Source organism: Epinephelus lanceolatus, chromosome 3, assembly GCF_041903045.1.
Source record: "Epinephelus lanceolatus isolate andai-2023 chromosome 3, ASM4190304v1, whole genome shotgun sequence".
Classification (NCBI taxonomy): domain Eukaryota; kingdom Metazoa; phylum Chordata; class Actinopteri; order Perciformes; family Serranidae; genus Epinephelus; species Epinephelus lanceolatus.
In genome coordinates, this window is record NC_135736.1 from 15,677,697 (window position 1) to 15,690,977 (window position 13,281).

At 41.2% G+C, this 13,281-nt stretch overlaps 1 protein-coding gene across 1 annotated transcript in view; it reads right to left on the reverse strand.

Annotated features, from left to right (window-relative positions):
- The window catches only part of helz (helicase with zinc finger), a 63,257-nt gene extending 49,976 nt beyond the window's left edge, over positions 1-13,281 (reverse strand). The window contains exons 1-4 of the mRNA XM_033623549.2: positions 13,230-13,281; positions 4,187-4,432; positions 3,604-3,640; positions 3,145-3,269 (exon numbers count right to left, since the gene is read on the reverse strand). Of these exons, the coding sequence (XP_033479440.2) occupies positions 3,145-3,269; positions 3,604-3,640; positions 4,187-4,414 (390 nt within the window). The 5' untranslated portion in view covers positions 4,415-4,432; positions 13,230-13,281. The remainder of the gene's footprint in view (positions 1-3,144; positions 3,270-3,603; positions 3,641-4,186; positions 4,433-13,229) is intronic.

A 13,281-nucleotide genomic window follows, 5' to 3' on the forward strand; every position in this document is an offset into this window, starting at 1 on the left:
AAACAAAGCTTCTCTAGTCTGGTTTTTAAATCCATATACAGGAACCTGATTTGAGTAACCTAATACATTCAGAACAAGCTTTAAAAAAAAGAAATGAAAATTTAAATGAAGTGTCGCTCATTGATTGAATGAGATCTAAGGAAAACAGTTGGCAGTTAGCTACATCCTAATAGCTGTGGATCAAATGACACCACACTTGTATGACACTCCACAGGACAGCTCAACTCCACAGTGTGGAGTGCCAGCACCACCCAGGGCCAAGAAGAAGAGGCAAACAAATAAGAAAAGAATAGCTGTATGCCTCCTCTAGTGTCCCCATTCTAAATCTCAAATACTCTTTCTCCTGTGCATGAGAGGAGTTAGTGATTTCACAGAATAGTTTTATCCACTTTTAGTGTGAAAATACACCGAACTAAAAAAACTAACTGCAGTTTATCTTTACAGCTGGGTTGACATTAAAATACAAAGAAAGGGAGGTTGAGTTAAGGCCGGAATGGGAGGCTTACAATGACGTGTGAAAAAGTGGGAGTAAAAAAGGAGGAAAGCAGTCAAAGGAGGAAAGATAATCAGCCCAAGCTACATCAGAAAAATGTTTGTTTTTGTGTGACTCTAAAAGAAACAGAAGGACAGAGAAACCCGCCTAGCAAACAGGATTGTCCCCACTTGCATAAAATGTTGGATGACCTTGGGGCCAAGCTCAACCTTTGAATACGTGCTTGTGTCTGTGTACGTGTCTGTGTGCGCGTGTGTGTGCTGAAGTGGGCAGGAAGTGGTTGCAAACAGGAGAGGAGTGGAGCTGGGGGAGGCACCTTGGCAGCAAAATGCATGTTGATGTATGAAGACAGTGGTTAGGATTAGCAAAGGCAGGGAGAAGTCAGACGGGAGGAAAAGTGGAAACAGAGAAAAAGTGACCCTCTCTATACACAAAGTAACACTTTTATAGGCAGAGCACTACAGCTCACTTCATTGCAGACATTTATGCTCATGTGGTCCTTTGTTAGTCCAGAAGTAGGCCTTGGAAGACATCAACTTTTTATCAATACTAATTCAATCAGCTGTGGAACATAAACTATTTAGAAACAGTTTTCAGACTCACCCAATTATTTTTTATAGGCTACATGTTTGTTCTATGTGTGGCCTATTTGACAAAACCACCATGACTACCTTAATCATTCACTATGAGAGTCAGGACGCATTCACACTGGCGCTATATTTGGTCCCCTTTAAACAAACCCTGGTCCGCATCCATGGATAGTTCAGTTTCGTTTGGAGGGGTGTGAACGCTCATTTGAACTTTGGTGCGGACCAAACAAGCACAATCTGGTCCGCTTGAAAACTGGGGGTCTCGGTTGACTTGCAAGTGAACCCTGGTGCGATTTGCTTATGGTGGGAAATGCAAGCGGACTCTCCAGGGGACCAAAGAGAGGAAGTGAACTAAAGGGAGGAATTTTGGGTAAAAAAAAAAAAAAAATGCCAACAGCCCGAACCAGGAGAAACAGTTTTTAAATTTTTTAGCGAAAGGATCACGGCATGCAGATTTAATCGGTCAGCAGATCAGTATCACATCAAGGTTAAAAAAGAACTGCGACAGCAATATATTAAAGGACAACTTCGGTATTTTTCAACCTGGGCTCTATTTCCCCATGTGTATGTGTGCGTATGATTCATGGGTACCACTCGTTCTAAAATTGGTTCAGTATTGAGCCGCGAAACGAGCTAAAACGGTAATGGGGGCAAATGCGTTCCGTATAAAAGTGCTTTTTTCGCCATTGACCGGTTCAGATCGCCAGTGTTATCTCTGTAAATAGCATATGGTAGCGGCCCTGGGGCAGTGGTGAGTGTGAATGAGTGGAGTCAGCTATCAGTCAGTGTTGGAGCAGAAAGGCGGAAGGTGTCCCCGCTCGGTATTGTAAATGAGTATGTGTGTGTGAAGTGTGTGTTTTTTCGCCACTGACCGGTTCAGATCGCCAGTGCTATCTCTGTAAATAGCATGCTAACTTAGCCTTACCCTTACCTCTGGGCTGTGTGATGTCACGAGCTTTGCTCCACTGTGTCTGTAGCTCTCTCTACTCGTGGGACAGCTGTTTTCTTGAGGAAGAGGTGTTTCGGGATTGGATGTCTTCTCTTCTTCGGCTGGCAGTAGTCATCTTGGGAGAATCCATTTGTAGCACAACTAGCCACAACTTCAGCATCTCGCCGTCCGACAAAGGCAGCCTATGAAAGCTGTACGGGGTGTTGCGTGACATCCTGTTCTTGCGTTCAGGAAAAAGGCCCGTTTATTTGAGCACTCCAAAAACTCCGACAACACTCCAGGGGGTAGCACGTAAAAGACTCCGTCCTCTGACTCTTCTAGCGTAACACACACACTTCACACACATACTCACTTACAGTACCGAGCGGGGACAACTTCCGCCTTTCTGCTCCAACACTGACTGACAGCTGACTCCACTCATTCACACTCACCACTGCCCCAGGGCCGCTACCATATGCTATTTACAGAGATAGCACTGGTGATCTGAACCGGTCAGTGGCGAAAAAAGCACTTTTATACGGGACGCATTTGCCCCCATTACCGTTTTAGCTCGTTTCGCGGCTCAATACTGAACCAACTTTAGAACAAGTGGTACCCATGAATCATACGCACACATACACATGGGGAAATAGAGCCCAGGTTGAAAAATACCGAAGTTGTCCTTTAAGGTCCGCGACTGAAGGGGATGGATTTCCATATTCGGTCCCTGCCAATCAATGAGCCGGGTTTTCTTCTTCCTCATGCTTTTTTTCTTCCTGGTCAGTGGTCGTTTCGGGCAATACCGCCAGAAAAAGAAGAGCAGCTGTTGTAACTGCGTGGCGTTGCCAAGGCGGTTTGGTCCACTTTAAAAAGTGCAGTGTGAAAGTGAAACGAACCAAATGAAGGTGTGAAATTTTTTTGGCATTCCCCGCCCAATCGAAGGGAGTCCCCCGGACTATCCTGGTGTGAATGTGCCCTCAGTCATGTTTATGCACTACATAGGTTTTCCTTCTGTTTTTGAACAACGTGACCACAACAGACATAATATTTAAGCCTATTACAGTCTATTTACAGTCAATATGTATGCTGACTGTCTGTATGCATACATGGTATACATTGTCCGTTAATCATACCATTGGCTCTCCATACAAGGCTTTAGAGAGGATGCTGGCCACCTCCTGCAGGCTGCCATCCAACAGCATGGAGCGCAAGCTGGCCTGAAGCGAACCATCTCCCCTGGCAATCTCTTCTGCCAGGACTGGGACAGGATGAAGAATACACGGGGAACAGGTAGGGAGAGATGGCATTCAGTACATTCTGTTAGGTTTCTTTCAATGAATGTAATACATTATTTTCTCTAGAACACTGTAGTAATGAAGCTATGACATCAACCCAATAGGCAGTAAAAAAAAAAATCAAGGAAAGAAACAAGCCCAAATTCAAGATTTCCTCAGCTACACTGAGACCAAGGCATGCCAGAACTTGGTTCATCCCTGACCCTGGCAGACGTACACACACTGTCTGCCACTAGGTAAAAAACTAACTACTGTACACAATATCAGCAGATGGTTCCAATTTGAAATGCTACTCACCATGTTTACAGTCTTCATCTGCTTCATCATAGTTTTTCTGTTGACAGAGGAAAAGAAAAAAAAAGAAGTGTAACCATAACAAATGGGGCTACTTTGTGTTCGAGGGTCAGAACTTCACATAAGCTCCAAGAATGGCTATCTTTGCTTCACAGTGGAGTCCCTCACACTATCATTATAGACTTAAGAAGTTTCCATAATCTTAGGGCTTAAGTAACTGGTGTAATTTTAGTGCTCTGGGAAGATAACAAAACAGCAGCATGGAGGACGAAAGTAGGGTTTATTGTTCTCATTTCTAACATTCTCTTCATGGTAATTTACGAAGTGATTACAGTGGATTTAAAAGCACAGCGAGCAGCCGACGTCATTTTAGCATAATGTGTTAATTCAGGAACAGGAAAAAATTATATTCTATTTGGTGATATGACCTTTCAGAGTTCTGTCTCACAATTATCATTTTTTAAGATTCTCAAACAAAGGTATCCCTTCCTTTGAGGGCCACTTAGCAACAGGGAGTGAGAGAAATAATGATCATCTTAGATGGTTGCTAGGGCAGCAACAATGCTTAGATAGCCACTGTCCTCACCAGCTGCAAGAAGGCAGCAATGCGGTAGAGCAGGGCACGGCTGCGGAGGGGTCCGGCGGCAGCAACAAGGGCTGGAGGGCTTGGCGGGACAGGGGCACCGGATGATGGGGCTTGGGGTGCAAGGACCACCAGGGCGTCTGTGCTGTGGCTGACTGCCGCCTCGTACTCCCGCCTGACTAACGATCTGCTGGCTTCTTCACATGACTTCTCCGCTCTCCTGTCCGCCATGACTCAGGGACAAAACTTCTGGAATCAGAAAAAGACGAGAGGAAAGATGGAATGGGTGCATGTTTATAAAGTTGCAGTATAGCACTAAATTAGAAACCCTTTAATGACTGTGGTAACAGACAAGCAAGAATGATAGTATGTCTTAGAACATTGTTGGTTTCTACAACTCATGAACTTCACAGCTCTGTTTGACAACTTTTGATGGTGTCGCATTTCAATATGTATATATATTTATAATAGAGCCAAATTAAGCATTATCTGACAGAACACAGTTTAAGGAAATGAGAACTATTTGATTAAATTGTTAAAAACCTTAATAAAGAGCTGCATTGTGTTGAAAAATCGGTCCTTTTATTGCAGTTCAGCGGCATTTTGCAGTTGCATCCATTGGTTAAAGACTAAAAACATTTTCTGTTCACTGAAAATGAAAAGAGGCTTTCCAAACTCTGCCCAACAGTTGACTGACACTCCTCTCACCAGGGATTGTGCACAAAATTTGAGGACTCTGCACTACAGAAAACATAACACTAGCCTATAAGGAATATTCTTCTTTCCACAAGAACTGCAATAACACAACGATCAACTCAGGAACAGACACATTAACGTGATATATTAATCTAAAACTGGAACATTTATGCTTTTTCTCATTTTCTTTGAACTCCAAGGCACTGGGCAGTGTACATCAAGGCAGGTTATTGCCAAGTAGGTTTTTACATACAAGAACTTGTTTTGAGCAGGTAAGAATGCTCACTGGCAGTATGTTAGGCTGCAGTCTAAGAGCAGACATACAAATAGGTCAGACCATCATACTGACTATTTCTAAGGTTTCTCAGGTTATACAATCTGAGAAAATAAAACCTACAGTACTCCCACACATACCTATTGGTAAAACACATCCCATTTGTTTGCTTCACTTTCCAACTCAAACTTCACACCTATAGACCAAATTTCTGCCATTATTTTTGCATATGACTGACACTTAATTGTGAAATACATTGTTTATATTTTAAAAACTTCTGACTGTATAAGAGAATGTAATACTTTAATGCCTTGGGGATAATTGTTTGTCACGTCTCTTAGTACAAGAACACTCAGTACAAAACGTTCCATAAATGCTTCAAGGAGGAATTTGCAGGAAATTAACTTATAATAACTTATAATTTCCACATTTTCCCCCAGCGGGGAGAGAGAGTGAAATGTTGAGAGAAGGGGAGATCAGACAATAGAGAGAGGGCTCCGCTCTATTTCTCTTGGGAGTGGTGGATTATTTATTGACACTTGTTCTCCCAGTTTTACAAATCACAAAATTGTCAAGCTGACAGGCAAAGCCCATTCATCAACTCCAGAAAATAATCCAAACTTCACAGATGGACAAAACTAAATCTTATTCGGAGTATGTCAGGGCCACGATAGAGCAAGACATCTATGCATTGTTACAAAGGCAAGATATTACTTAAGCTGTTTTAACACAAAGATCCAACAATAGGGCCACAACAGAGACTTTTATTATGATGGCTTTGCTTTTTTATACAGAGCCAAACAACGCAAGCATAATGCTGCCTTAGAGTATGATTTAAGATAGCATGCCAGTGTTCCAGAAAGAGGTTGCGAAGGGCATGATGGGTAACACAACAGCTATAGCCTCTAGTGTGCCATACGCCATATGTGTCAGCAGCGTTTGTAACACAACAATAATGGAATAACATGGCAATAAAAATTATTTGCTGACCCTGTTACATGGCAGCTAATCTTGCCCTCTGCTCGAGGGAAAGGTGCTCTCGAGCCTCAATCAATACGTTTACATGCAGCTTGAGAAAAGCGAATCATTGGCTTAGTCCGACTGAAACTGGACTATCCTTAGCTCGACTAACCTAACACCTAGATAATTCGATTGAAAATCGAACTATTGCTGCATGTATCCACTTAGTCCAACTGAAGTCGGACTCGGCGTTCCGCGCATGCACCACTTTTTCTTTTGTGGGCTTTCATCCGGAAGAAGAAGGAGATGACGTAGCAGCAGTTCAGTATAGCAGTGCAGTCATCTGGATCATACGGCAGCAGCGTCTTCCTTTAGACAACACGGCAACCAAAAGAGTCATGGTAGACCGCATTTGTAATATAATTAACACACAAAGCATGTAGGAAACATACAGAGCCACAGCAACATCCATCTCCGCCATCTTCATTCCTCGTTAGGTTCCTCTTCAGTGAACCGGAAGTAGTTCAATACACGCTATATTAAAAAGGACACAGCACTGCCTATCGAGGCGCAGTCAGACGTACTTGGTCAGAAATTCGATATTCTCTTCTGCATGTACACTCAGACAAGACAAGAACTTGACTGATCAGCCGAGCTATGGGCTTAGCTCAACTACTGCATGTATGCAAATGCACTGAATGCTTTTTCAATTAGCCGACATTTATGGTTGCAGTTCATGTTCTTTGAGTTAGCTGCTAACTGCTGATAGCTGCCTTTTAAATCTCCTGGCAGCGGTTTGCACACATAACAAATCAACAAAACATCACACTCGTCCTGTCCTGCTGGCTGGCCCTTTCAAACAGAGCTCAATTCGGTGCTGTTAGTACCTCAGCTGCCAGCCTAAAGGCAAGACAAGTTTGTTCCCCTAGTCTACCATCATATCTTTTTTCCAGAACAGTGAGCCAGAATAAATGCACGATGTTTCTGCTGGGAGCTTTAAATTCTACATGCAATGCAAGTCAAAACTGAATATTCTGTGTTAAATTTAGTACATGATGAATGATTTTGGTATCTTAAAGTTTTATAACCACACATAAACCGATTTTCCATCCAAAATGCTACCAGTCACTTCAGTGCAAAGTTTTCTCCAAGACATTAAAACCAAAGTCACTGCATGAGTCAGCCAGAACCAAGTCAGATCTGCGTCAAATGTAATTTGTTAATACTTCTTCTGAGTCCCTAAAGTCTATTTAGGAACACGATAAGCAAACTCTGCCACACAGACAGTGACTATCAACATGATCGGCTGCTGACTAACATCTTAATTTGAAAAGGAAAGGAAAATAATCACAATATTTTGCTATTAATAGTTCTGTATCTAAACCAAGCAGCACTATATTTTACATGAAGTATGCACTGCAAAAACTTAAGGCATAAGAACATTTGATTATCTCAACAAAATATGACCAATTGCTGCATTTATATGTCATATATCATTTTAAATGAATTATCTTGGGGTATGAGACTGTTGGTGGGACCAAACAACAATCTGAAGACATCATCTTCAGCTCTGAGAAACAGCCCTTATTTCTGCCCTTAAGACATTGTGTGTAGCATGCTATATGGATGTCTGCTCACCAAGAGTCATGTCCTCATGTGGCTGATCTGTGTCGTAATTCAACAGGAAGTGAGGATGAGGCTCCTAAGAGCTGCTCTTACGTACCTCATATTCTAGGCTTCTGCTCACACAGTGTACATTCAAATACATTTGCAACTAGCTGGGAAGGCAGTGATCACATGAGAAGCCTCAAGCATTATGGGAGACATAATTTTTTATCATGTCAAGCTCCAAAGCCAACAGTGGAGTCAACTGTCTAGCGTCATCTGACTGCTTAGACTAAGAACATTATCATAATTGATAATGCAGAATGTGAAGCCTTTATTGAGACAATACGATATGCTGGACAGTAAGCAGAAGGAAATGGTTGTGTTTTGATACTTCAAAGCCACAGCGCAGTCAACACCAACTACGTACCGATGTGAACACATGCTAATAGAGTAAATCTAGACCTTGGACTGCTGATCAGAAAATATACTTCAGGCTGCACAAAGCCTCTATAGTTTAGAGCTGTGGTTCCCAACCTTTTGCCTTGAGGGATCCCTTTTCTATTTTTGAGTAAACTGATGACCCCTGACTAAGTGACATATTTTATGGACATTTCACATTATATTCAGTGAATAACAATAACAATACAGAAAAACTGATCAACTGTACAATTAACCCAGAGAGGGAACGCAATAACTGCAAGAAGTTTGTGTAAACACAGCAATTTGGATGAATACTGAGCAGATTATTTCCTTTAAATATGACACAAGAGATGAGTTTTCCTAATATGTTAGGAACTTTTTATGCATTTATCTGTCTGTATTATGCATATTCTTTATTTTTAATAACCATTGTTTCTCCGCCCTGACACTTGGCAATTGTTCTATGAGCTTTTTGGTTTGGCTCTGTCAATATAGCCTGTGTTCAGCTCTTCACCGTACTCTTATTCTGTGAATTTTTTTTTAAATGAATATCTTAAATAGTATCTAAACTTAAAAAATAACTATTTTATGTCGTTTTCGTCACAGAAATGAATGAAATGCTGAGATATAGGCCTGCTGTATATTTTTAGCAAAGGTTTTCATACAGTCTTTTAACCCTGTAAATGTTCATATAATGACATTTACAGTCAACTATTGTCAAAAAACAGAGGATAGGGACTTGCTAAGGCTTGGCTAAAGACATCAGACCCATTCTCAGGTTAGCAGGTGGCTAATCACAACATATTTTGAAAATCTATGTTTGCAGAGCCAACAACGGGCCATGTTGGACCAGCAGCATCCTCTGGAGTGCACTAGCAGTCATCTTTTTTTAAATTTCAGGACTGTGTGGGTCACTAAAAAGTTTACATCGAAACATACAATCATATTCAAGTGTAAGAAGAAATAGTCTTTGGTTGTGTGTGGAGGAGGAGGCTGTGTGTGTGGTTGTGGGAGGTGGTGGCAGGATACAACATCCAGCTACTTTTCTGCACATCAGAGTAACACAAGTTCCAGAGATTAAATTTAATTCCTCGAAACCAAAGCGACTGTCTCTGATTTTTAACAAAGCAAAATACTTTTGCAGCTTTCCCCCAACACACAGTCAACAGAGACAAACCCCCACTGAAACTCTGAGGGAAGCCCAGAGTTGCAATAAGTCTGAGAATCAGCATCCAATCACCACACTTACTTCAAAGTCATGAAAAGACCACAAATGCCTCTGAAATTTATATTTAAGATTCTAATTAACTGTACCAAAGCAATCAAATCACATGCAACACAAAGCAAAGCATGCTCCAAAGTGTTAAATAAATAGCATCTGAATCTGGTCGAGTCCCGAAGCAATACTTAATAGGTGCACAGAGAAATCCAGCCAACTAAGCATTGCACTTTATAATGTTTAGTTCAATAGTTAATGCAGAAAACAGTATTCACCCTTATACAGGAAAACCAAATAGGTGTCTGATATGTGTTAAACCTTTATTGAAAGAAGGATCATAAAGCAAACATTTGTTAACCAAGAAGTCTGAAAAGGTGTGCTTTCCCTTTTCTGAAACAGAGTTTGAAATGTGTTAACCTATAGCTGATACAAGATAAGTACAATAGCAGTATACTGCACAATGCTTGAGTCTCTGTGGCCCCTGCAACATTTCTTTAATGCCTAGCCAAGCAACAAAAAACAGCAGGGCTACAGCATGAGAATCTAAACCTCAGTCTGAGATTACAAGGAGCAGCGTGCCCTCCTCCACACCAGCCTGCACAGATCTGGATAGGGATAGCACACCATGACCTGCTGGGGTACACCAGGGCAACACATGCTCAACCTTGGCCAATAGCCTAGTAACTTTTGGTCCTATTTCCACTTTACTGGTTTTACCATTGACACTGCAGTTTATCTCAGGCTGGTAGAAAAAAAAGACTTTTATCACAAAAATGCTGCCCCAAAAGCCCCATTATAGTTATTATGTGCAAAGATGGCTGGCAAAACAAACTTTTGGTCGCTAATTAAAATTCCACAACAATTAGCTGATGCTGAATTTCCATCCTGGCCCTCACCACAGCCTGGAATTCAGCTTTTGATTATGACTGGCTCAAAGGGAACTGGGAATTTGTGGCCTGTGGCCCAGTAAATTTGGTGTATTTGTGACAGCTAGTCCTTGAAAATGGGACAGCTACTGTATGTTAAAGCTGCATTAGCAGTATAAAGACAACATCAAAGAACAGATAATATCTCATCCTGGTAGGAAACAGGCTTTTCATGAAAGAACATTCACTGGGCATCTCATGTGCCACAACTGACTATGCGAGAGGAGGGGAGAAAACTGAGTACATCTGCCACTTTAGTGTAATTTTGCAATAAAGAGCATATTGGCCCTGCAGTAAGTATTTCAGATAGTTACTTCCTAAATACCCAGCAACAGGCAACTATGCATGTAGCAGCTGCTCTAGCCCAACTGGCAGTGCCTCTGAGTCAGCCTGTTCTTGTCTCTTAGGACTATAGTCAAATTCTTTTGCGAATGTACAGTACATGTCGGGCGCACACATGACACAGACTAAATCTGAAGTTACTGTTGATGCAAAGCATTTATCATGGGCTTTAACTGCTTTTGTTCCACCCAGAATTAACACTGATGCCAACAAACGAAAAATATTTGCACCACATGCAATATTTTTTCCCAAAAATCCAATGTTACTGAAGACAGCACACCCATCTCCATCTCCCCAGACAGAAACTACAAGAGTTTGTGCAAACTAAGCATGAACAAGTGCATGCTCTAAGCAGTGAACACTTCAGTGTTTCATGTACAGTAGCTGATGAAATATTACAACTCTCTCTCCACAATCTCATCTTTTCCACAAGAAAAAAAAGTGAACTGCTGCTGAGATCACTTCCTCTAAAAACTCAAACATTCAGATGAGGAACAATATTGAATCTCATGAGTAGGCTGTATGGCAATGTATGCTTGTATAATATGCACATAACGGCAACTGGCCAATTATGACAAATCTTGTTGCCAGTACCCATACTATAATAACACACACAGCCTCTCTGGAACATCTTAAACAAGTAACACTAGTCCAGCCTCCATTTCCACAAGACAGGTGCATGTGCAGGTTTGTGTATTTAGATTGCACTTGAAACTCAAAACCACAGCTAAAAGATTATGCAACACATAAAGAGGTTGTCATCTCATGGCATTATTGCAATAGTTGCAGGGATGCAGTGGTATGAGATTTTTATGATGTGACAACAGTGTCAGTATTGCACAATTCTAATAGTAATTATTATTATTATTACTATTATCAGTTACATTGACCCTGAAAGGAATGAAAACAGTTTTTTGGGGGTTGAAAGAATGACGTAAAACAATTAAAACTTAAAACAATTTTTTTAACGGAAGCAAGTGTAAAAAGTATGACAGGCAATCGAGGAGGAGAGGACAGGTGAGATTTTTTTCCAATGTTGTAGACAGGTAATTTTACACTGTGTGTAAAGTATGGTCAATTTTCATACCAATATATATGGTTTCATGGTATACTGCTGCATCCCTACATGGGTGCATACTCTCACACATACTGTAATGTTTCTATTTCACAGCATTACGGGACAACATATATTGAGGCTTGGCGATATGGAAAAAAAATCAAATATCCATTATGTTTTAACAAATACCTCGATACTGATATTGTAGCACTATTGTAGAGTAGACTATTGGTGCTTTCACAAAATATTTTCACAATGATTTTTGATAAATAACTGCAATGTGGACATAATGACCTGTAAAGGCAAATAACAGAACAGCTAGAAAATTACATCACTTCACAGTAACGCAGCCTTTAAAACCAGGAAACACTTATGACATTATGACATTCAAAATCTAAGATGATATCTAGCAATATATCTACATAACAATGCAATATCTTTATATTGCCGGGCCCTGACATATAATCATCACAATCTAGTTGACAAATGCTGTACAGTATGTAAGGCATGCAAAATGAGGATTAGAAGTTGCTTGGGCTAGCAGACTGTGAATTTAAAAAGCTGAAACCAAACATAGGGCTGATGTTAACCCAGCACCTTCTCTAATTATAAGAGGTTATTTTAAAACCTTTGCTGCGTTTTAAACTCCTATATGTAAGAGTATGAATAGCTGTTGCCTCATGCTAGTGCCTGCAAGCCAGCCACTTCACAGGGGGAACAACAAATAGTTTGGCGGGATACAGTGGGTGGATGCCTGCCTTGTTTTTAGTGTCCTGTCGTGGGATCCTACTACAGGAGCTACAGCTGCGACTGCAGTCCAGTGCAGGACAAAGCTAATTTTACAGCTGGGGGATAGTTGTAAAACAACATCAATTGCTTTCATTCTGATGTAACGTTATTTGGCTTGACAGTGTCGTTAGCAGCACTGTGTGGAAAACACGGCTGTAAAACTTGCAAAAATCTCAAAGTCCAGTTAACGCAGTAACTTCACATATCTAGAAAGCATAGGCTATTAAATATAAAGGATGGGAATTGATTTGCTTCGTCTTTTAGGAGGCAGAGTTATAGCTGTTGTTTGTCTGGTGAACTTGTCATGACTGTTGCAAGTCAGAGCGATGACGGCAGCGTTACAAAGCCCTGAAAAATGTCCCCACAGTGTTGGTTAACTTGCCGTTTGCGTTTGCGAAGGGTAAACAATGTTGCCACTAACCAGAGTATGCGTAGCTAGCAGTTAGCTTGCTAGCCCAAACACGGCCTTTCTTGGCACCAAACTGGCGAGCTCACAACAAGAATAGCAGGCTGGTTTGTTAATGCTAGCAAGCTAGCTGGCTAGCTAGCTAGGTTCGCCGAAACAAAACGGGCTCGGGCCTGTAATTTTGCCACGGTGTTTAGGCGCATATAATGTTTGTGACATCGTGTTGTTATCCTTGCATGAACTCAAAGCATTCGTCAGTATCCTAATGTTTAATGGTGGGGATTCACGTCAGTGGCTTTGCGATGAAAACGACTACTGAAAGGGCTGAAAATGGGAAGTCAACACTTACCTAGCTTTACTTTCTACGCCATCTTGGATCCACTTGTCAGACCATCGCAAAG